This window comes from Ascaphus truei, chromosome 11 (assembly GCF_040206685.1).
Source record: "Ascaphus truei isolate aAscTru1 chromosome 11, aAscTru1.hap1, whole genome shotgun sequence".
NCBI lineage: Eukaryota > Metazoa > Chordata > Amphibia > Anura > Ascaphidae > Ascaphus > Ascaphus truei.
In genome coordinates, this window is record NC_134493.1 from 42,640,823 (window position 1) to 42,666,547 (window position 25,725).

Genomic DNA, 25,725 nt, shown 5'->3' on the forward strand with positions numbered 1-25,725 from the left:
TGTCCATAATGCCACAGAAATGTTTGGTCAAGGAGATACTTTTCTGGAGTCCAGATGTATGTAGGCAGACCTGGATGTGAAGTAAGGAATCTAACAGAAAGTATCTTCTTCCCCCTCTGTAAAAATACATCATTCAGCTGCTGGTTCCGTCCGATCTTTTCTTCCAGGGAATCCTTTAAGCAGAGCTCCAAGAAAGACAGAGAGTCCCGAGACCCGGAGGAGATGCTGAAGTTTACCAAGGTGACCCGGTGGGACGTGGTTACTGCAGTCACACACACACACACACACACGTCATGGCGGCAGATCCTCCTTATTTACTGCAATATCTTAGGACACGTATGAGTTCTTGTTACAGTCCTTCTCTGGGAAACTCATCCATCACAACCACTTTCACTTCAACCCGTGTGTGTTTAACTCCTTCGGTGCTGGAGAAGTTATGCCGAGCAGTATCTCTCTGGCGCCCGAGGTTGAATCCACATGCTTTTTTTTAGAGCAGCGTTTGGTGTCAGCGCGAGATGTCGCAAACCTTCTCCACCTGCCTTATTCCTATCATTTTCCCATCCCTTGCGTGTCCTTTTACATGCGACGTGGTATTAACTGTCTTCCTTCATATGTGAACACCTTAGTTTGTGAACCACATGCCACCTCTTTACTCCGGAGTCCTATTATATATACCGTATGTGCCCAATGTGACTCCCTCGATTCCAGCCTCTGCTAACTGTACAAATAGGTAATATGCCGGCTGCTGTGTTGCGCTCTGTTCAATCCTGTGTAAGCTATTAACACAGTAGCCGTCTGCGCATGCGCTCCCACGCACGCATGCGCTCACACGCGCGTGCATGTGCAGATGGTTACTGTGTTTCTGCCTTACACAGGACAAGACTGTCAGCAGCAAAATGTGCAGAGACCGATTTATAAGGCGAGTATGGACGTTTCAAATGAACTTTATTGAAATAAACCTTGCCTTATAATCGGGCAAAAAAACTGATAGATAGAGAGATAGATAGAACATATATATAATATATATATTTTATATATATATAATAAAAAGATCACTCGTGAGCACATTCACATGTCCTAGGCAGGTCTGCAACCCTGCCTTTCACCATTATCCCCAGCATACACTGCAGCAAGGGATTCTGGGAAATGACATGCAAATGAGCACACCATGTCACCTTTTGTCTGAAAAACCATTGTTACATGGAGCTATATAAGCTAATGCTCGCTGTTAACAAAGCTTTAAAGCAAAGCATGGGAATCAGATTCAAGCCAGATAAACCATTGACAGACATGTTTCAACCTTAATGGGTATCATCAGTGTGGGGTTGGTTGTACTGCTGGCGTTGCATTTTAAAGGCTGTTAGGTTTACCAGAACGTTTTAAGTTATGGTGGGTGAAAAAGGCAACAAGAAACCTCCACCGTATTGCATATAGCAGATAAAAAGATCACTTGTGAGCACATTCACATGTCCTAGGCAGGTCTGCAACCCTGCCTTTCACCATGGTTTTTCAGACAAAAGGTGACACATTGTGTGCTCATTTTGCATGTCATTTCCCAGAATCCCTTGCTGCAGTGGAAGCACTGTATGCTGGGGATAATGGTGAAAGGTGGGGTTGCAGACCTGCCTAAGACATGTGAATGTGCTCACAAATGATCTTTTTATTTGCTATATGCAATACGGTGGAGGTTTCTTGTTGCCTTTTTCACCCACCATAACTTAAAATTTATGTATGTTATGTTATGTATGTTATGTATGTCAGCATGTATGTCAGCATGTATGTCAGCATGTAAGTCAACATGTATGTCAGCATGTATGTCAGCTCCGTGGCCGATACTATACACCTCACACATCGACTTTGAGCCCTCGCAGACGCACTTACCAGAACACCCTCCTACTGCCTCTGCAAGTTCTCCCCACTTACCTCTTAGATTGTAAGCTCTTCAGGGCAGGGACTCCTTTTTCATAGTGTTACTTCTAAGTCTCATGCGCTTATTCCCATTATCTGTTATATTATTATGTCCCATGTATATGTCACATATATAATGTATAACCCTGCTCACTGAATGTAACCATGTATTTATAACCATGTATCTGTAATCATAACTCTGTGCCCAGGACATACATGAAGACGAGAGGTAACCCCAATGTATTACTTCCTGGTAACACATGTTATAAATAAATGAATGTATTACTGCTGTGAAGCACTAAGTACATGGATGGCGCTATATAAATAAAGATATACATACACACATACACACATACACACACACACACACACACACACACACACACACACACACACACACACACACACACACACATACACACACACACACACACACACACACACACACACACACACACACATGTGTATTATAGGATTCACCTCCCAGTTTGCATGCTGATTTCCGCCTCCTCTCCCTCTGTACAGAACCCGATACAGGAATCGCTCATTGAATTCAGTGACGGCGGCATGAACAGAATCGCGGCTCAGGTGTTCCAAGGTGCGACACAGGCAGAGTCCACAAACACGGACAATATTACTCTCTTTAAATGTCTTTATTTTGCCATTATTTTTTAATAATACAAAAAGTGGTGTAAGTGACGGCGGGTGAGGGGGGAGGATAATTATATTTCAAATGAAAGGAATCCCACGTGCTTCTTTCACGGCTTTTCCCACTTAACGCTCATCCTACCCACTGTTGTATCATCCAATAATTTCCTCTTCTGGAAAATGATAGATCTCAAACAGTCCAGGAGGAGCATATATGGGAAACACAAGAAAAAATAGTGCAAAATTTAAGTGCAGATGTATTGATATAGAGATATATGATGAGATGCAATCTTGGCTCTCTTGGTATGCCTACTCACAAGATGTCAATGATATAAATGCGTTTTGCAGATAGGGCTGCTACCCAGTAGGTGTTGATGATATGTGGAACTCCCTCTAGGCTCGTCCCGTCAATATGGTTGTGGTATATATGAGAGAGAAAAACAGCAATACATAGCGCGATCTGATGTATAAAATACTTTATAAAAAATAGGTATATAAAATGTGCACTTACAATGTGCTCAAATCAATCAAGCGTTTGTCACGATAAATGTGTATAAACTAGGTTCACCGCAGCTCTCACCGCCTCCCCTTGGTAATCCGGAGCTCCTTCGCCTGCACTTTGAGATCCCAGCTTCTCTCTGAGCGTCCTTCTGTGCGTGTGACTTCACGGCTCTGCCATTAGATCAGGTCTCTGGATGTTCACTTTGATAAGTACTGCTTCTGATTTGCATCTCAAACTTCTGAGTAAAAGACCATTACCAGACCCTCACTGTCCGCACATCACTCCAACCCGGGGAAGGTCGGCGTTCCCCTGGGGCTCCAGTCTCCTCCTCTCCTGCCCGGTCTCCCACCGCCGGTCTCCGGTCCCCTCCCCTACAACAGCCCGCTGGGAGTAACTTTGTTCTCAAGTTGTAGGGGAGGGGACCGGAGACCGGCGGTGGGAGACCGGGCAGGAGAGGAGGAGACTGGAGCCCCAGGGGAACGCCGACCTTCCCCGGGTTGGAGTGATGTGCGGACAGTGAGAGTCTGGTAATGGTCTTTTACTCAGAAGTTTGAGATGCAAATCAGAAGCAGTACTTATCAAAGTGAACATCCAGAGACCTGATCTAATGGCAGAGCCGTGACGTCACACGCACAGAAGGACGCTCAGAGAGAAGCTGGGATCTCAAAGTGCAGGCGAAGGAGCTCCGGATTACCAAGGGGAGGCGGTGAGAGCTGCGGTGAACCTAGTTTATACACATTTATCGTGACAAACGCTTGATTGATTTTAGCACATTGTAAGTGCACATTTTATATACCTATTTTTTATAAAGTATTTTATACATCAGATCGCGCTATGTATTGCTGTTTTTCTCTCTCATATATACCACAACCATATTGACGGGACGAGCCTAGAGGGAGTTCCACATATCATCAACACCTACTGGGTAGCAGCCCTATCTGCAAAACGCATTTATATCATTGACATCTTGTGAGTAGGCATACCAAGAGAGCCAAGATTGCATCTCATCATATATCTCTATATCAATACATCTGCACTTAAATTTTGCACTATTTTTTCTTTTGTTTCCCATATATGTTCCTCCTGGACTGTTTGAGATCTATCATACTTCCTGGAACCCGTGAAACAGGTCCCACCAGAGGGTTTGAGCAGGGTTATTAACTATCTGCCTTTATTTTGGTTTATGTATTGAGCACATATTATTAATTGCACTTGTGTTTTTTTGCACGTTATATCATCTAATTATATTTTAAGTAGTTAGCGCCTTGTATCACTATTTTTCACAATACTCTTCTGGAAAATGGTCAGCATAGTTGGAGAAGCCGCCATTGTGATCTTACAGAACCTGAAAAGGTATTAAACATCTAAAAAAAAAAAAATTAACAGAAAATGTGTTACATAGCTAAGCGCTTTTCGTTGTTTTTTTAAACTTGGGTGTGTGTATGTAAGTGGCCTGAACTAAGATGTAGATAAAATGCCGCTACACCGCAGTAATTGATGCTTGGAGTTTACGCGCTGTACTAACCGAATTTCCCGTGATGCAGCTGTGATGAAATTTATGGGGGATTCCCCTCTGAAGGGGCAGTCAGAGCTGGACACTGTCTGCTCCGTCCTGAAGGTAAAGAGAAGAACCCGGATACTTTGTATCACTCGACTGACAAATTCCCAGATCCATTCAAAGTATAGTGAAGACAAACTCATGGCACAGAGCTATCCTCCCTCTCCCCCCCTGCTCACACACTCCCCTCCGCGTGCTCACACACCCTCCCCCCCTGCGCTCACACACCCTCCCCCTCTGCGCTCACACACCCTCCCCACTGCACTCACACTCCCTCCCCCCTGCGCTCACACACCCCCTCTCCCCACCCTGCGCTCACACACCCCCTCTCCCCACCGTGCGCTCGCACACCCCCTCTCCCCACCCTGCGCTCACACATCCTCCCTCCATGCTCACCCCCCCCCCCCCGCGCTCACACACACCCTCCCCCTGTCCTCGCACACCCCCTTTCCCCACCCTGCGCTCACAAACCCCCTGTCCCCACCCTGCGCTCAGACACCCTCCCCCCCTGCTCACACCCCCCCTGCACTCACACACACCCTCCCCCCTGCGCTCACGCACACCCCCCTATGCTCACACACACCCCCCTGTGCTCACACACACCCCCCTGCGATCACACACACCCTCCCCCCTGCGCTCACGCACACCCCCCTGCGCTCACACCCACCCCCCTGCGCTCACACACACCCTCCCCCCCTGCTCACACACCCTCCCCCCTGCACTCACACACACCCTCCCCCCTGCGCTCACGCACACCCCCCTGTGCTCACACACACCCCCCCCTGCGCTCACACACACCCTCCCCCCTGCGCTCACACACACCCTCCCCCCTGCGCTCACACACACTCTCCCCACCCTGCGCTCACACACTCCCTCTCCCCACCCTGCGCTCACACACTCCCTCTCCCCACCCTGCGCTCACACACTCCCTCTCCCCACCCTGCGCTCACACACTCCCTCTCCCCACCCTGCGCTCACACACTCCCTCTCCCCACCCTGCGCTCAGACACCCTCCCCCCCTGCTCACACCCCCCCCCCTGCGCTCACACACACCCTTCCCCCCCTGCGCTCAGACACCCTCCCCTGCCAATCCCAGTCCCTCAAACATCATACACTTCACTTTGGATCACCTAGCATGTGTGTCATTCGCTGACTTACAAGCTAGCGGGGGACTGAGTCTCTGTCACATGTGATTGCAGCTGTGTGGGGAACACGAGGTGATGAAGGATGAAGGATACTGCCAGATCATCAAACAGATCACGGACAACATCAGCACCAAGACGTGAGTGAGACCCTCCCAGCCCTGCAGGGGGATTATCTCTCCTAATCCTGGCCCCACACCTGCTCCCACCCACGCCTCTGCCACCTCTTTCCCTTCTAATGGTGTTAGCCCATCTAATTTAATACCGACCAACCTTAAAACTCACCTCTCAAATGAAGCATCTTAATAACCTTCACTCATGGCTACTGTCCCACACCCACAGTCGCTCCTACCAACCATTGTGGCCAAGCACTGCCATCTACTGCACTTACTCCCTCATCTATTGCACTTATTCCCTCACCTGCTGTCTCTGTAACTCTCCCAACATACCACTTAGATTGTAAGCTCTCCAGGGCAGGAATTTCCTTTCCTATTGTCTGACTTTGCTGCGCTTATTGTATTATTATAATTCCCTGTACTGTATTCTTTGTGAAGCGCTCAGTACACTGTTGGCGCTGTATACAGAAAGATATACAAACACGCGAGCAGCTCATTACTAACTGAACCCCTGCACTGCTGGAGGGGGCTGTAATATACAGTTCAGAGCAGGGGTGGCCAACTCCAGTCCCCAAGAGCCACCAACAGGTCAGGTTTTAAGGATATCTCTGCTTCAGCACAGGTGGCTCAATCATTGGCTCAGTCAGCGTGACTGCACCACCTGTGCTGAAGCAGGGATATCCTGAATACCTGACCCGTTGGTGGCCCTTGAGGATTGGAGTTGGCTGCCCTGATCTGCATGCTCAATGCCCATTAAATGCCTGTGTTATTCAGTGACAGCTGCCAGCGAGGGTGGAGGCTTCTGTACATCCTCACTGCGTACTACAAATGCTCTGAAGTCCTAAAGCCTTACCTGTTCAAGTTCCTGCAGGACACCTGCCGGAGCCCCGGCTTACACTTCCAAGGTAATTGCTTATGAACCCGAGATGCAGAGTGCTGGGCGGGAGGGGGGGGTGTCCGCCTCACACAAGGAGTGAGTCTCCGCCTCACACAAGGAGTGAGTCTCTGCCTCACACAAGGAGTGAGTCTCCGCCTCACACAAGGAGTGAGTCTCTGCACTCCTATACCAGGCTATTTATTTTATGCTTATGTTTGCCAGGGATCGCAAAGGCCTGTGAGCAGAATCTGCGTAAAACCCTGCAGTATGGAGGCCGCTCCGAATACCCCAGCACCATGGAGCTGAAAGCCATGGTGGTACGTTATCAAGCAGGGTTTTAGCAGCTGGTGAACCAATCAGCAGGCAGCATTCTGCAAAACGCTCTTGAACGCTACATATCCAACTCCCCATCATGCCCTGTTCCTGACACTGTGCTTGGCGTTTTTCATGGATACAGTGTAGCCGTCTGTCTGTCTACACCAGGAGTGGCTAACATCAGTCCTCAAGGGCCACCAACAGGTCAGGGTTTCAGGATATCCCTGCTTCAGCGCAGGTGGCTTACTCAGTGGCTCAGTCGAAGACCGAACAACTGATTGAGCCGCCTGTCCGGAACCAGGTACTGATTGAGCCACCTGTGCGGAAGCAGGTACTGATTGAGCCACCTGTGCTGAAGCAGGGATGTCCTTTAAACTTGACCTGTTGGGCACTCCTGGTCCACTTCCTTGATAAAACAGACCTCCCCAAAAAACGATATATATTTTTACGCAAATTATTCCCGCCCTCTGGACGAAGTGGCGCTTCCATTGAGAAGCGCGGGGGCCTCCGTTCCATTGAGACCACGGATCAGGGCACAAGGGGGGAAAAAAACGTAAATAAATTGCGAGCAGCGCCGGCTGCGGATTTAATGTCATCATTTTAATTCCCTTTCATATGTCATTTTTTTTCTCCAGGTGATTCATAGGAATACTGTTATTTTCCTCTTCTTTTACTGGAAAATAATGTATAATTGTGTAATTCTCCTACCATAAAATGAGGTAGACTGGATACGTTTTAGTCTTTCTGCACCAGCCCAATAATAATAGAATTCTCATTCGCCTAATTGCAAAGTAAAGCTGTTCTGCCCTCCCTGCTAAGTCTTTGCCCTAAAAAATAATCCCCCTACGTTGGAAGCAGGGGGTCTCCGGAGCTGAACTGTGTTGATTCCTGTTCCCGGCACCCGCTGCTCCCCGAGATCCTTATATCAGAAGGTGATGCCGGTATCTTCGCCCTGTTTAAAGGTCCCGCTTCTCGCCGGCCAATAGGAAGCCGCCAGGGGTGACATCACGGCTTCCAATTGGACAGCAACACCTTTAAATAGATAGTAGTCGCCCCCCCTCACCCCCCCCCCCCCCCCCCCGGCTGGGCAGAAACAAATATGTGAGTATCTCGGGAAGCAGAGCATCGCCGGAGCTGAAATCACCGTGGTTAAGCTTCAGAGACACCCTACTTCGAACCTGGTAAATACCTTACAAACCCAAGAGGTACCAGATATTGCCGGGTCACACTCCGTTCTTCTATGATAACTATGCATGGGGGTGGGGGGTTTGCTTCGCATGACATGTTTCTATCACCCTCAGGCTGGAAGAAGCTCCAAGAGACAGCTGTTCCTTCTGTCGGGGGGGATTGAGAGACACCTGAAAATAAAGACGTGCTCGGTCAGTGTAACACAGCCCCCCTCCCTCATTGTGTCCCTGGTGTTATTTATAATCGCCCCGCGTGCGCTGCCAGTATCTCCGACGCTGACAGTGGGAATTTCCTTTGGCAAATACTGGTGGGCCGCGTCCATGGTTATGGCGACCGCGACCGAAATGATGTGCCTGTATGAGACTGTCGTTAGAGCGCGCGCGACCAGATGCGCCGGCGCTCGCGATGCGCGAGGAAACGAATACATGTGATTTCTCGCGCGACGGGCGGGTCACGTGAGCGGTTCGCCCAATGAGGGCGAACCTGCTCTGTGACATCACGGCCACGCCGCCCGTCACACCTCCCCGTCGCGTATACCCGGGCCACAGATGGCTGCAGGTAAAGGCGTGCGGCACGCGCACGGTAGCGCGCGCTCTCACACCTTAGAGTTTGCTTTTACGGAGTTCAAAGTTCTAGTAGCTGCATTAATCCGGGAGAAATGTACGTTTGTGGGTCCTGGGCGATTTTAGGGGACGAACACGAAGTTTGTTATACAGCAGGTGAAATGATAAAGCGCAGAGCTTGCTAAACCTCACAAGTCTCTTCTAACCTTGCACAAGGAGAAACCTGAGGTTTCGATGCTCTGTGCAGTCTATGAAGAACCGTCATGTTGGTTACTCAAACGTTATCACAACCTACATCAGCTCTACATAGCTCTAGTTCTCATTCCTAATGCCAGATGTGCCTGCAGTGCATTGGATGCAACATCTGGCAGTGAACAAGTTATGTTTAAACTTAGACTGATAGCTGGTGTCTCTGGTACAGGGACACGCGTGTGCCTCCTGTGTACATTTTTATTTCTATAGCACCCCACATGCACAAAACAGCAAATACACGAGTTATCTGCCTAGTCTCCGGATCCATTTCCAAAGCCAGATAGCCAACAAGGAGCAGGATGACAGGCACCAGGTCCCGTCTGGATTTTATTTATCAAATATTTTACCAGGAAGTAATACATTGAGAGTTATACAGAGGATACAAAGTAGCAGAGGAAGTCGGCCCTTTGTCCCCCCACAGCGTGCGCTGGTCTAATGTCCCGTTGTCTGTAGGTGGCCTTTGATGTGATCGAGGAGGTCTGCATTGAGATGGGAATGCACAAGGACGAAGCCTTCAACGAATACGCCATCTTCGCTGTAACCAACAGGGGTGAGCGAGACAATCCCAGGGAAGGTTCCTTGGGGGCGGCAGAGGGGACCTCCCAGGGTCTTTCTTACGCCCCAACTTCCCACGGAGAGCACGACCCAGCCGGGATATTTCGGATTAGGGGGCAAATAAATGGAGGCATGGGTAGCTGGCCCCTGCTGGTAACGAAAGGGTTAAGATATGGGGTGATAAGCCAACGTCTTTATTTTTATTAGACTGGTGATGTTTAGGCCAGGGGTGCTCAACACCAGTCGTTAAGATCCCCCAACAGGTCAGGTTTTCAGGATATCCCTGCTTCAGCACAGGTGGCTCAATCAGTTTTGTCCCCAGGAGACTTTGATTATTAGACCCCAGTATTTCCCGGATAATTAGACCCCAGTATTCCCCGGATAATTAGACCCCAGTATTCCCCTGATAATTAGACCCCAGTATTCCCCGGATAATTAGACCCCAGTATTCCCGGATAATTAGACCCCAGTATTCCCAGATAATTAGACCCCAGTATTCCCCGGATAATTAGACCCCAGTATTCCCCTGATAATTAGACCCCAGTATTCCCCGGATAATTAGACCCCAGTATTCCCCGGATAATTAGACCCCAGTATTCCCCTGATAATTAGACCCCAGTATTCCCCGGATAATTAGACCCCAGTATTTCCCTGATAATTAGACCCCAGTATTCCCCTGATAATTAGACACCAGTATTCCCCTGATAATTAGACCCCAGTATTCCCCTGATAATTAGACCCCAGTATTTCCCTGATAATTAGACCCCAGTATTTCCCTGATAATTAGACCCCAGTAGTCCCCTGATAATTAGACCCCAGTATTTCCCTGATAATTAGACCCCAGTATTCCCCTGATAATTAGACCCCAGTATTCCCCTGATTATTAGACCCCAGTATTTCCCTGATAATTAGACCCCAGTATTCCCCTGATAATTAGACCCCAGTATTTCCCAGATAATTAGACCCCAGTATTCCCCGGATAATTAGACCCCAGTATTTCCCGGATAATTAGACCCCAGTATTCCCCTGATAATTAGACCCCAGTGTTCCCCTGATAATTATACCCCAGTATTTCTCTGATAATTAGACCCCAGTATTCCCCTGATAATTAGACCCCAGTATTTCCCTGATAATTAGACCCCAGTATTTCCCTGATAATTAGACCCCAGTATTCCCCTGATAATTAGACCCCAGTATTCCCCTGATAATTAGACCCCAGTATTCCCCTGATAATTAGACCCCAGTATTTCCCTGATAATTAGACCCCAGTATTCCCCTGATAATTAGACCCCAGTATTCCCTGATAATTAGACCCCAGTATTTCCCTGATAATTAGACCCCAGTATTTCCCTGATAATTAGACCCCAGTATTCCCCTGATTATTAGACCCCAGTATTCCCCTGATTATTAGACCCCAGTATTCCCCGGATTATTAGACCCCAGTATTCCCCGGATAATTAGACCCCAGTATTCCCCGGATTATTAGAACCCAGTATTCCCCGGATTATTAGACCCCAGCATTCCCCTGATTATTAGACCCCAGCATTCCCCTGATTATTAGACCCCAGCATTCCCCTGATTATTAGACCCCAGCATTCCCCTGATTATTAGACCCCAGCATTCCCCGGATTATTAGACCCCAGCATTCCCCGGATTATTAGACCCCAGCATTCCCCTGATAATTAGACCCCAGTATTCCCCTGATAATTAGACCCCAGTATTCCCCTGATAATTAGACCCCAGTATTTCCCTGATAATTAGACACCAGTATTTCCCTGATAATTAGACCCCAGTATTCCCCTGATAATTAGACCCCAGTATTCCCCTGATAATTAGACCCCAGTATTCCCCTGATAATTAGACCCCAGTATTCCCCTGATAATTAGACCCCAGTATTCCCCGGATAATTAGACCCCAGTATTCCCCTGATAATTAGACCCCAGTATTCCCCTGATTATTAGACCCCAGTATTCCCCTGATAATTATACCCCAGTATTTCCCTGATAATTAGACCCCAGTATTCCCCCGATTATTAGACCCCAGTATTCCCCTGATAATTAGACCCCAGTATTCCCCTGATAATTAGACCCCAGTATTTCCCCGATAATTAGACCCCTGTATTCCCCTGATTATTAGACCCCAGTATTCCCTGATAATTAGACCCCAGTGTTCCCCTGATAATTAGACCCCAGTATTTCCCTGATAATTAGACACCAGTATTCCCCTGATTATTAGACCCCAGCGTTCCCCTGATAATTAGACACCAGTATTTCCCTGATAATTAGACCCCAGTATTCCCCTGATTATTAGACCCCAGTATTCCCCTGATTATTAGACCCCAGTATTCCCCTGATTATTAGACCCCAGTATTCCCCTGATTATTAGACCCCAGTATTCCCCTGATAATTAGACCCCAGCATTCTCCTGATTATTAGACCCCAGTATTCCCCTGATAATTAGACCCCAGTATTCCCTGATAATTAGACCCCAGTGTTCCCCTGATAATTAGACCCCAGTATTTCCCTGATAATTAGACACCAGTATTCTCCTGATTATTAGACCCCAGTATTCCGCTGATAATTCGACCCCAGTATTCCCCTGATAATTCGACCCCAGTATTCCCCTGATAATTCGACCCCAGTATTCCCCTGATAATTCGACCCCAGTATTCCCCTGATAATTCGACCCCAGTATTCCCCTGATAATTAGACCCCAGTATTCCCCTGATAATTCGACCCCAGTATTCCCCTGATAATTCGACCCCAGTATTTCCCTGATAATTAGACCCCAGTATTTCCCGGATAATTAGACCCCAGTATTTCCCGGATAATTAGACCCCAGTATTTCCCGGATAATTAGACCCCAGTATTCCCCGGATAATTAGACCCCAGTATTCCCCTGATAATTAGACCCCAGTATTCCCTGATAATTAGACCCCAGTGTTCCCCTGATAATTAGACCCCAGTATTTCCCTGATAATTAGACACCAGTATTCCCCTGATTATTAGACCCCAGCGTTCCCCTGATAATTAGACACCAGTATTTCCCTGATAATTAGACCCCAGTATTCCCCTGATTATTAGACCCCAGTATTCCCCTGATTATTAGACCCCAGTATTCCCCTGATAATTAGACCCCAGCATTCTCCTGATTATTAGACCCCAGTATTCCCCTGATAATTAGACCCCAGTATTCCCTGATAATTAGACCCCAGTGTTCCCCTGATAATTAGACCCCAGTATTTCCCTGATAATTAGACACCAGTATTCTCCTGATTATTAGACCCCAGTATTCCCCTGATAATTAGACCCCAGTATTCCGCTGATAATTCGACCCCAGTATTCCCCTGATAATTCGACCCCAGTATTCCCCTGATAATTCGACCCCAGTATTCCCCTGATAATTCGACCCCAGTATTCCCCTGATAATTAGACCCCAGTATTCCCCTGATAATTCGACCCCAGTATTCCCCTGATAATTCGACCCCAGTATTTCCCTGATAATTAGACCCCAGTATTTCCCGGATAATTAGACCCCAGTATTTCCCGGATAATTAGACCCCAGTATTCCTCGGATAATTAGACCCCAGTATTCCCCTGATAATTAGACCCCAGTATTTCCCGGATAATTAGACCCCAGTATTCCCCTGATAATTAGACCCCAGTATTCCCCTGATAATTAGACCCCAGTATTCCCCTGATAATTAGACCCCAGTATTTCCCGGATAATTAGACCCCAGTATTCCCCTGATAATTAGACCCCAGTATTCCCCGGATAATTAGACCCCAGTATTCCCCTGATTATTAGACCCCAGTATTTCCCGGATAATTAGACCCCCGTATTTCCCTGATAATTAGACCCCAGTATTTCCCGGATAATTAGACCCCAGTATTTCCCTGATAATTAGACCCCAGTATTCCCCTGATAATTAGACCCCAGTATTTCCCGGATAATTAGACCCCAGTATTTCCCGGATAATTAGACCCCAGTATTTCCCGGATAATTAGACCCCAGTATTTCCCTGATAATTAGACCCCATTATTCCCCTGATAATTAGACCCCAGTATTCCCCTGATAATTAGACCCCAGTATTCCCCTGATAATTAGACCCCAGTATTCCCCTGATAATTAGACCCCAGTATTTCCCTGATAATTAGACCCCAGTATTTCCCGGATAATTAGACCCCAGTATTTCCCGGATAATTAGACCCCAGTATTCGTCTGATTATTAGACCCCAGTATTCGTCTAATTATTAGACCCCAGTATTCGTCTGATTATTAGACCCCAGTATTCCCCTGATAATTAGACCCCAGTATTCCCGGATTATTAGACCTCAGTATTCCCCGGATAATTAGAACCCAGCATTCCCCTGATAATTAGACCCCAGCGTTCCCCGGATAATTAGACCCCAGCGTTCCCCTGATAATTAGACCCCAGTATTCCCGGATAATTAGACCCCAGTATTCCCGGATAATTAGACCCCAGTATTCCCCGGATAATTAGACCCCAGTGTTCCCCGGATAATTAGACCCCAACGTTCCCCGGATAATTAGACCCCAGCGTTCCCCTGATAATTAGACCCCAGCGTTCCCCTGATAATTAGACCCCAGCGTTCCCCTGATAATTAGACCCCAGCGTTCCCCTGATAATTAGACCCCAGCGTTCCCCTGATAATTAGACCCCAGCGTTCCCCTGATAATTAGACCCCAGCGTTCCCCTGATAATTAGACCCCAGCGTTCCCCTGATAATTAGACCCCAGCGTTCCCCTGATAATTAGACCCCAGCGTTCCCCTGATAATTAGACCCCAGCGTTCCCCTGATAATTAGACCCCAGCGTTCCCCTGATAATTAGACCCCAGCGTTCCCCTGATAATTAGACCCCAGCGTTCCCCTGATTATTAGACCCCAGCATTCCCCTGATAATTAGACCCCAGCGTTCCCCTGATTATTAGACCCCAGTATTCCCCTGATTATTAGACCCCAGCGTTCCCCTGATAATTAGACCCCAGCGTTCCCCTGATAATTAGACCCCAGCGTTCCCCTGATAATTAGACCCCAGCGTTCCCCTGATAATTAGACCCCAGCGTTCCCCTGATAATTAGACCCCAGCGTTCCCCTGATAATTAGACCCCAGCGTTCCCCTAATAATTAGACCCCAGCGTTCCCCTGATAATTAGACCCCAGCGTTCCCCTGATAATTAGACCCCAGTATTCCCCTGATAATTAGACCCCAGCGTTCCCCTGATAATTAGACCCCAGCGTTCCCCTGATAATTAGACCCCAGTATTCCCCTGATAATTAGACCCCAGCGTTCCCCTGATAATTAGACCCCAGCGTTCCCCTAATAATTAGACCCCAGCGTTCCCCTGATAATTAGACCCCAGCGTTCCCCGGATAATTAGACCCCAGCGTTCCCCTGATAATTAGACCCCAGTATTCCCGGATAATTAGACCCCAGTATTCCCCGGATAATTAGACCCCAGCGTTCCCCGGATAATTAGACCCCAGCGTTCCCCTGATAATTAGACCCCAGTATTCCCCTGATAATTAGACCCCAGCGTTCCCCTAATAATTAGACCCCAGCGTTCCCCTGATAATTAGACCCCAGCGTTCCCCTGATAATTAGACCCCAGCGTTCCCCTGATAATTAGACCCCAGCGTTCCCCTGATAATTAGACCCCAGCGTTCCCCTGATAATTAGACCCCAGCGTTCCCCTGATAATTAGACCCCAGCGTTCCCCTGATAATTAGACCCCAGCGTTCCCCTGATAATTAGATGAAGCGTTCCCCTAATAATTAGACCCCAGCGTTCCCCGGATAATTAGACCCCAGCGTTCCCCTGATAATTAGATGAAGCGTTCCCCTAATAATTAGACCCCAGCGTTCCCCGGATAATTAGACCCCAGCGTTCCCCTGATAATTAGACCCCAGCGTTCCCCTGATAATTAGATGAAGCGCTGTTCCTTAGAAGCTCTAACATGTCAGCTTTGTAGCTGTGCTCTGGTTTCTGGGGTGACACTCGCCCCGCCCCCCCCCCCCCCCCCACCCCACCCCCGCTCTGCTCCTCTCAGGTCAGAACGTGAGACCCCTGAACAGGAGGGAGTACGTCCTGGACGTGTCTGCGGAGATGGAGCACACGGACAGTAACTACATGTTCTGGTTCAGGCGCGTGATCTGGGCGCAGCCGCTGAAGTTTGAGAACGAGCTGTATGTGACGATGCACTATAACCAGGTACAGGGAAGGGAGGGGGGCGCGGTGGGGACAGTGACACATTCGTTTCCAGGGTTCCGGATGTCTGCAACAACGTGACAAGCCACTGAATCTAATGGTGCTTCAAATGAGCGAGACTGTCTCCCAGCAAGAGACTCGCTGAAAATGACCTGAGACGTGTCTGATGATACTTTGTAACTGGGGGCATGCAAGGATCATCTCTCTCCCCGAGTTTACCATTTTCTGTAACCCCTTCAATGCCAAATCTTGGCAAACCAGGCTACCTTTGCTGACTCAAGGTGTTTCCTCTGTAGCTTTTTTTTTCGGGGGGGGGGGGGGTATGGGGGAGAGTAAATAATTTTGGAATTCCTTTATTGTATTTGTAATCTACCACATCCACTGGGAGGCTGTCCCGTGTGTCCACCACCGTTGGCGTGAGGAAGCTCTTTCTCATATTTGTTATGCTGCTTCCTGTGCGTACCATGCTGTACAGAAGCATACATTACTATTATTACATACTAGCCGAGAGACCCGGCGTTGCCCGGGATGTGAATCCCTAATATTTGTTTGGTGGGGGGGGGGGGTGAATCTTGGGTGGGTGGGGAGGGGGTGAATCTTGGGTGGGTGGGTGGGGGGGTGAATCTTGGGTGGGTGGGCTGCCTTGAAGTGAATTTTTTAGTGCAACCATCTATATGCCCGACTTGTGTTCTGCTCAAGGATGTTTTCTCACTACCCCCTTTGTGTCTAAATCCCTCTCCCGTTTTAAACCTTCCTCACTGACTGCCCCACACCTCTGGAATGCCCTTCCCCTCAATACCCGACTAGCACCCTCTCTATCCACATTTATGACCCATCTTAAAACCCACCTCCTTAACGATGCATATGCGCAGCTCCGTGGCTAATACTTTACACCTCATATAGAGACCGTTACCCCCTGCAGACGCACTTACCAGAACACCTCCCTACTGTCTCTGTACGTTCTTCCTACTTACTAATTAGAGTGTAAGCTCTTTGGGGCAGGGACTCCTTGTCCTAAATGTCACTTTTATGTCTGAAGCGCTTCTTTATATGATTGTCACGTGTATTACTGAGGGAAAGCGCTATGTACATTAATGGCGCTATATAAATAAAGCTATATATACAGTTTATATAGTATGTATTTTCCCATTGCTGTGTGTGTGTGCAGTGTTGGATGTATTGGGGCACAGATCCCACCCCATTTATTCCCCGCACCAGATTTAGCTCCCCCTCCCCTGTGCTGCTCTCGCCTCCCAGGTGCTGCCGGATTATCTCAAGGGATTATTCAACGTCCTGTCGCACGCGAAACCCACGGAGCAGCAGTTTCAGCAGATCTCGCGGCTGGCAGCACTCCAGCACCGGGCCAAGGACAGTGTCTACCTGCCCACCGCGTGTGTATTCCAGCACCCAGTCATAGGCCTAATCATGCAACGTTGTAACAAAATCCTCCCCCCCCCCCATCCTGATGTTCTGCTGCACCCGTATGATTTGGGCTGCTCCAGTTTTCCCAAACGGGTCCGGCTTAGTTGTTTAACCCCTTTGCTTCCGGACAGGTCTGCAGTTCCTTTCTCATTGTTGCTGACCTACATGGGTAGGGGTTTTAATTGGGATGACAGATTTTTGTAACCTATTCCAGGAGTGGCCAACTCCAGTCCTCAAGGGCCACCAACAGGTCGGGTTTTCAGGATACCCCTGCTTCAGCACAGGTGGCTCAATCAGTGGCTCAGTCATTATGGCCTCAAGAACCACCAACATGTCAGGTTTTCAGAATATCCCTGCTCTTTGACTGAGCCACCTGTGCTAAAGCAAGGCTATCCTAAAAACCTGACCTGTTGGTGGCCCAGGAGACTTGAGTTGGCCACTCCTGGAATAGGTTATAGTACAATCTGTCATCCCATTTAAGCAGCAGAACCCACACACTTGTATAAAACAGGGGTGGCCAGCTCCAGTCCTCAAAGGGCCACCAACAGGTCAGTTTTTCAGGATATCCCTGCTTCAGCGCTGAAGCAGAGATATCCTGGAAACCTGACCTGTTGGTGGCCCTTGAGGACTGCAGTTGGTCACCCCTGACCTAGCCTGTCTGCGACTCAGTTTTTAACAAAGCTGCAGGCAACAAAATGACTATATTCTGGAATAACTGCAGGAGACAAAACAGCGTTCTTAAAATGAGCACGGTTCTGACCTACAAAAAAAACAGCACAGGATTTATCAGAGAAAACAATCTAATTTATTCCAATATGTTTTTCGTGGGGTAAATATGGTGGATTTTATTTGCGCCACTTTGCTGCCAAGAGACTGTGATATATATTTATATATTATATATAGCCCCTTTATGCCCCCAGATACCCGTGCTGCAGGCTTTGCCCCTGTCACAGTGCCCCTCCATTATTTGCAAAGGGGAAAATGTACGAGTTTAGTTCTCAAAATCACCCCAAAATAACAGCAGAAGATTTATCAAAAGTAAAGAATCTCCATTAAAACCACATTTTTGTTTCTATTCTTTGCTAAATATGGGGCCTTTTTTGGGGGTGGGGGGGGGGGGTGGTATTGCTGAGGTTTCTGCAGCCGGAGGCAGGACCAGGAATCGCAGGCAGCCTTGTATCAGGCTCCAGGTGGCTCCACCACACACCTCTCTCTCTGTCCCCCTCGCGTTCCGCAGCCGGGAAGTCCAGGATTACATCCCAGGCCCGTTCTACAAGGGGATGAAGCCGCAGTCTTGGCTGAACATGGCCATGCAGCACATGCAGCAGATTCAGGTGCTGAGTCCGCACCAGGCCCGCGCCCAGTTCCTAGGTAAAGAGATGCCATGTAGGATTTTATTTTTATTTTTTTACAGCGCCAACCTGTTACTTTACAATTAATGCACTGCAGGGGAATATATTATCGACGGGATAAGGGCATCAAGACATCAATGTAATTAGGCCTCGTCCATGTTGCCTGCGTGCTTGCGGAAGCATGCTGACGCGCGCTCCCGCTCAGCACTGAGCCCCTACAGCCGCAATTAGAGCGGCTTTAGTAGGGGCTCACCTGCGCTTCCGCGCGCTTGCGGAAGCGCAGGTCTTGGGGGAATTTAAAATTCCCCCGCTTGCCGGCGAGACAGGCCGGTCACGTGAGCGGTTCGCCCAATGAGGGCGAACCAGCTCTGTGACATCACTGGCCCGCCCCCGGCCAGTGACCCGCCCGCCCCCTGACGGCTGCTGAGAGCGCTTGCGGTAAGCAACCGCAAGGCCAGGGAAAGCACTCGCTTTCCCTGAGCCTCAGCACGCCAGCGGTAAGCGTGTCCCAGGCCTAACACTGGCAGCAAGTTGTCCCTGTCCCACAGAGCTTACAATCTAATCAGCAAGGTGCAAAGTGCTGTGAAGAACAATGTAGTGGTACGGTGACTCACTGCAGGAGAGGTTGAAATCTTGCAACTCCGTTGCTGCCCTAGGAGTCTCCAAAACAAGGGGTGGGCAACTGCAGTCCTCAAGGGCCACCAACAGGTCAGGTTTTCAGGCTATCCTTGCTTCAGTTCTTCGACTGAACCACTGATTGAGCCACCTGTGCTGAAGCAGGGATAGCCTGAAAACCTGAGCTGTTGGTGGCGTCTATGACGGGTGCTGCCCACCCCTGGTGTAGACAGGTTGTAGTTGCTGCTTGTACGCGCGCTTGGCGCTGATCTCTTCTCTCTGTGCAGGGCTGGTGAGCATCTTCTCCATGTTCGGCTCGTCTTTCTTCTACATCCAGAGCTGCAGCAACAATGTGGTCATCTCCCCGTGTATCCTGGCCGTCAACCAGAACGGGCTGAACTTCCTCAACAAGGAAACCCATGTACGTGTGTGAGGACAGGGAGGTCCTGCACAGAGATGGGTGGGGGGGGGGGGTATATTTACAGGGTGGGGGGGGGCGTGGTTCTGGCACCTCAGTTCTGCCTTTTCTACCACATTTCTTTATTTAATGCAGAGTTATTAGTTTATTCCTTTAGATAATAATTGTTCTTTGCTTAGGGTTCCAGCCATTGGGTGACGCCAGTTATTGGTGACGCCAGTTATTGGTGCCGCGGTGGAATAATTTTTTTGCACAATTCCAGCTTTTTTTCCGCCGCATGTTTATTAAACAATGCTACAGACCAGCACTCTGTTGTTTTAAATACGCCTGACTCTTAATTTGCACAGAAACATTCACCACTTGTGTACTGGCAAAATATCTTAGATTTGTTTTAATCCAGTTAGGGATACATTTAGAGATCTGTGGAAAGAAAAAAGACCTCATCCAGTCACAAACTGCACAGAAAGTAAGACATATACTGTATGCGCACTTGGTCTGCCATCCTGAGGGGTTTCTGTCCACCGCTCGATAATACAGCAGCTGTGGCTTGTCCTGAGGCTCTAACTGTTTATCCATTGATCTGCAGGAGCTGATCGTGAAGTTCCCTCTGAAGGATATCCAGAGCACCCGGACTCAGCGGCCGGCGGCGGGGTTCAGTTATCCCTATGTGGAGGTCATGATGGGGGATATGACGTCACAGAGGATCACACAGCTTCAGCTGGAGCAGGTAGAAGGAGGCAGCCATGCACTGAATACAGTGGCATAGAGGAGCTCAGGCCGAGGAGACACAGAGACCCCCCTCAGACAGGAAGGACCGCTGACCATCTGTAATAACTCAGACAGAAGGCACCTATGGACAGTCACAGTGACGCAGACCAGATAGAGCAGTGGCCCCTTGGAGTGACAAGTTTAAAAAAAAAATAGGATGTAGCCCATTGAAGAGACAGACACAATATACCACGGACCAATTAAAATGACATAGTGAGGAATGTGACCTGTGCTGATCTGGGTGACACGGAGGTAGGCTGACACCTGTGCCCCATCACAGTAACCCTGACATAAAGGGGCAACATGGGCCAATGGCCGATCTAGGTGTTAAAGTGATAAATGGCCTCTGGTGTCACACAATGAAAGAAAGGGGTGTAGCTGAAAGGGAAGGGGTTATTTCAGCATGTTGTAGAGCAGGGGGAGGGTCAACTCCAGTCCTCAAGCCACACCCAACAAGTCAGGTTTTAGGGAATCCCAGCTTCAGCACAGGTGGCACAATCAGTCCCTGCTTCAGCACAGGTGGCACAATCAGTCCCTGCTTCAGCACAGGTGGCTCAATTAGAGGCTCAGTCTTCGATTGAGCCTCTGATTGATCCACCTGTGCTGAAGCTGGGATATCCTGAAAACCGGAAAGTTGAAAACTGGAGTTGAGGATCCCCCTGGTGTAGAGGAAACTCCAGTGCATTAGCAGGGAGACTGTGAGACTGTCTGTCTGTGAGACCTCCCTTCCTTTCTCTTCCCTCTCTGCTCTCCTGGCTCTCACTTGGGATCTTTAATCAGACCAGAGCATGAGCGGTATGTGCGGTATCTTCTTTCATGCATGCAGCATTCCTCCACTTCCCATCACGTCTTGTCTCTGCTCATGCACCAGTGGGTCTGTACTAGTTCTTCGCTGCTACACCCACAGCCAGTGATTCCCTGTGATATACAAAGAAGTAATTACACTGCTTGGAAATCACTGAGTAGCATTAGGCCATTAAATCAACCACATGTGCCACGTTGTGTTACCTGCTGGGTACTGAGAAGTGTCCGTGGAAGCCTTGTGAGCTGCTCCCCGTTCCTGCCTGTAGAACACTGCAGAATGAGTATTTGGACAGAGGTTACATGAGCATTTAATGTGCCTTGTATGCAGTTGGCAGCACTAGGAATGCAATGCTTTAATTATTGTAGTTTTGCTATTTCTGCATTGCTCTAGTTTGGGAGTTTAGAGAAAATACAGACTTAATGTAAAGGAAAAACATTAACACGAGACTCCTGTCCTGCAGAACTTACAATCCATTTGGTACGTACTTTATCACTTTCAGAGATTGGACCTACCTTCCCACATAACGTGTAGGACAGGGGTGGCCAACCTTTATTTTCAGGTGTGCCAATCAAGGGACACATTTCTTAGTGGACCATTGTCCTACTGCCCCCCTCCCATCTCTCTCACTCAATCCACCCCCCAATCTCACTCAATTCTCTCCACTCATTGCCCCCCTTCTCCTCTCTCACTCAACTCTCTCCCTCCATTCCTCGCCCCTCTCTAAGAATGTTACTGGGGGGGTGGCCTCCGGTCCCGTGGTGCAGGGGGGGCTTGGGCCCCGTGGGCTGATTGCGTTAGTTGGGGCCCAACTGCCGGTGCCGGGCCACTTGCACCGCAGGGCCATTCCAAATGCTGTCACGGGCCCCGCGGTAGCCCACGAGCGGCCACCCTTGGTGTAGGATATTTCATCCCGCCCCGTGCCTTGGACTGCGCGTGTGTGTCACTGTGTGATAAAGTCCCCGTCTCATTTTCTCAACAGGGTCTGGAGCTTTGCCGAGTGGTCGCTGCCCATATGGAAAACCTACTCCAGGCTCGGGATAAAAGGCTCACGCTCCCACCCAGCGAGATTACACTGCTCTGATCATGGGGATTCTACCGCCGACGCATGCGTTCAGACACCGGGTGAATGCGTACTGAGTACAGATGGGCGAACGTGTCAAAATTCAAGCCGCAAATTCCTCGCAGTGTTTGAACAAACATTCGATTGGCAGATGGATATTTGTAGGCGTTTTGGACAGTAAATACATGTGGGGCGAATGCTCCTGAAACCGCCGGTGTTTTCACTTTGTCATAACATCCACCCACAAATGTGTAGGAGGGGGGTGGGGAGGGAGAGAGGAGTCGTATTTTACTAGAGTCCCAAGTGCTATATAAAGATCCCCTCAAACCAACCTTCAAACAGCACGGGGAGAGACATCCGAGTTGACGAAAGAGCACACCTGGGATATATGCGAATAGGATATGCGAAGAAACACCATATTCATGGCGAATCCGTCCACCCCTAATACTGAGCCCTATGATAGTTTAACAATGCAGAGTGCAATATATCATTAGGGAGGTCGGTTTTGACCAGAAACCACTCATTTATAATCTTGCACTTGTTTTTAAGCGGTTTTAACCGCAAATGAAGCCTCGTGTCCTCTGAGTTCCAGCTGCCCAGCCACAGGTAGGCGGCAAAGGTAACACATGGGTAGTATAAAAACTAAACGGAAGTGCGCCGATACACACTACATTCACAGTTGTGTCAATTTTTTGGCATTGTTAACACGGATAAATGTAGATTTATTTTTCATAAAATGAAAACACAGATTAAAAAAAAATAATAAACACTGAAAATTAGAATCCCTAATTATAATGCTAAGTTATTATTATGTACGAACATGTCAGGCACAGTTAGGAAGTCAGATCTGTCACTGTACAGCAAAAAACAAGACATTTCCCGTGCATTTCAGGCTGTGTGTGTTGAACTGCGCTGCCCACATACTCTGTGCTGTAACCTGCCCCTCCCACATACTCTGTGCTGTAACCCGTCTCTCACACATACTCTGTGCTGTAACCCGCCTCTCACACATACTCTGTGCTGTAACCCGCCCCTCCCACATACTCTGTGCTGTAACCCGCCTCTCCCACATACTCTGTGCTGTAACCCGCCTCTCACACATACTCTGTGCTGTAACCCGCCCCTCGCACATACTCTGTGCTGTAACCCGCCCCTCCCACATACTCTGTGCTGTAACCCGCCTCTCACACATACTCTGTGCTGTAACCCGCCCCTCCCACAAACTCTGTGCTGTAACCCGCCCCTCCCACAAACTCTGTGCTGTAACCCGCCCCTCCCACATACTCTGTGCTGTAATCCGCCCCTCCCACATACTCTGTGCTGTAACCCGCCCCTCCCACATACTCTGTGCTGTAACCCGCCTCTCCCACATACTCTGTGCTGTAACCCGCCTCTCACACATACTCTGTGCTGTAACCCGCCCCTCCCACAAACTCTGTGCTGTAACCCGCCCCTCCCACATACTCTGTGCTGTAATCCGCCTCCCACATACTCTGTGCTGTAACCCGCCCCTCCCACATACTCTGTGCTGTAACCCGCCCCTCCCACATACTCTGTGCTGTAACCCGCCCCTCCCACATACTCTGTGCTGTAACCCGCCCCTCCCACATACTCTGTGCTGTAACCCGCCCCTCCCACATACTCTGTGCTGTAACCCGCCTCTCGCACATACTCTGTGCTGTAACCCGCCTCTCGCACATACTCTGTGCTGTAACCCGCCCCTCCCACATACTCTGTGCTGTAACCAGCCTCTCACACATACTCTGTGCTGTAACCCGCCCCTCCCACATACTCTGTGCTGTAACCCGCCCCTCCCACATACTCTGTGCTGTAACCCGCCCCTCCCACATACTCTGTGCTGTAACCCGCCCCTCACACATACTCTGTGCTGTAACCCGCCCCTCCCACATACTCTGTGCTGTAACCCGCCCCTCACACATACTCTGTGCTGTAACCCGCCCCTCCCACATACTCTGTGCTGTAACCCGCCCCTCCCACATACTCTGTGCTGTAAACCGCCTCTCACACATACTCTGTGCTGTAACCCGCCCCTCCCACATACTCTGTGCTGTAACCCGCCCCTCCCACATACTCTGTGCTGTAACCCGCCTCTCACACATACTCTGTGCTGTAACCCGCCCCTCCCACATACTCTGTGCTGTAACCCGCCCCTCCCACATACTCTGTGCTGTAACCCGCCCCTCCCACATACTCTGTGCTGTAACCCGCCTCTCACACATACTCTGTGCGGTAACCCGCCCCTCCCACATACTCTGTGCTGTAACCCGCCCCTCCCACATACTCTGTGCTGTAACCCGCCCCTCCCACATACTCTGTGCTGTAACCCGCCTCTCGCACATACTCTGTGCTGTAACCCGCCTCTCGCACATACTCTGTGCTGTAGCCCACCCCTCGCACATACTCTGTGCTGTAACCCGCCCCTCCCACATACTCTGTGCTGTAACCCGCCTCTCACACATACTCTGTACTGTAACCCGCCTCTCCCACATACTCTGTACTGTAACCCGCCTCTCCCACATACTCTGTACTGTAACCCGCCTCTCCCACATACTCTGTGCTGTAACCCGCCCCTCCCACATACTCTGTACTGTAACCCGCCTCTCCCACATACTCTGTGCTGTAACCCGCCTCTCCCACATACTCTGTGCTGTAACCCGCCTCTCGCACATACTCTGTGCTGTAACCCGCCTCTCCCACATACTCTGTGCTGTAACCCGCCCCTCCCACATACTCTGTGCTGTAACCCGCCTCTCACACATACTCTGTGCTGTAACCCGCCCCTCCCACAAACTCTGTGCTGTAACTCGCCCCTCCCACATACTCTGTGCTGTAACCCGCCTCTCGCACATACTCTGTGCTGTAACCCGCCTCTCCCACATACTCTGTGCTGTAACCCGCCCCTCCCACATACTCTGTGCTGTAACCCGCCTCTCCCACATACTCTGTGCTGTAACCCGCCCCTCCCACATACTCTGTGCTGTAACCCGCCTCTCACACATACTCTGTGCTGTAACCCGCCCCTCCCACATACTCTGTGCTGTAACCCGCCCCTCCCACATACTCTGTGCTGTAATCCGCCCCTCCCACATACTCTGTGCTGTAACCCGCCCCTCCCACAAACTCTGTGCTGTAACCCGCCTCTCCCACATACTCTGTGCTGTAACCCGCCTCACACATACTCTGTGCTGTAACCCGCCTCTCGCACATACTCTGTGCTGTAACCCGCCCCTCCCACATACTCTGTGCTGTAATCCGCCCCTCCCACATACTCTGTGCTGTAACCCGCCCCTCCCACATACTCTGTGCTGTAACCCGCCTCTCCCACATACTCTGTGCTGTAACCCGCCTCTCACACATACTCTGTGCTGTAACCCGCCCCTCCCACAAACTCTGTGCTGTAACCCGCCCC

At 49.5% G+C, this 25,725-nt stretch overlaps 1 protein-coding gene across 6 annotated transcripts in view; it reads left to right on the forward strand.

Annotated features, from left to right (window-relative positions):
* The window catches only part of MYO15A (myosin XVA), a 159,920-nt gene extending 136,183 nt beyond the window's left edge, over positions 1-23,737 (forward strand). For 5 of the 6 annotated variants that reach the window (XM_075565890.1, XM_075565894.1, XM_075565891.1 and 2 more), the window contains 14 exons: positions 168-240; positions 2,434-2,506; positions 4,603-4,676; positions 5,816-5,898; positions 6,649-6,779; positions 6,974-7,068; positions 8,368-8,445; positions 9,523-9,619; positions 15,698-15,858; positions 17,113-17,246; positions 18,515-18,648; positions 19,532-19,665; positions 20,249-20,389; positions 22,215-23,736. In XM_075565890.1, coding sequence (XP_075422005.1) covers positions 168-240; positions 2,434-2,506; positions 4,603-4,676; positions 5,816-5,898; positions 6,649-6,779; positions 6,974-7,068; positions 8,368-8,445; positions 9,523-9,619; positions 15,698-15,858; positions 17,113-17,246; positions 18,515-18,648; positions 19,532-19,665; positions 20,249-20,389; positions 22,215-22,316 — 1,510 coding nt within the window. In that variant the 3' untranslated portion in view covers positions 22,317-23,736. Of the gene's footprint in view, positions 1-167; positions 241-2,433; positions 2,507-4,602; positions 4,677-5,815; positions 5,899-6,648; positions 6,780-6,973; positions 7,069-8,367; positions 8,446-9,522; positions 9,620-15,697; positions 15,859-17,112; positions 17,247-18,514; positions 18,649-19,531; positions 19,666-20,248; positions 20,390-21,210; positions 21,226-22,214 lie in introns of all 6 variants that reach the window. The other variant, XM_075565895.1, reaches the window with a different exon arrangement.
* Positions 23,738-25,725: the final 1,988 nt, after the last annotated feature.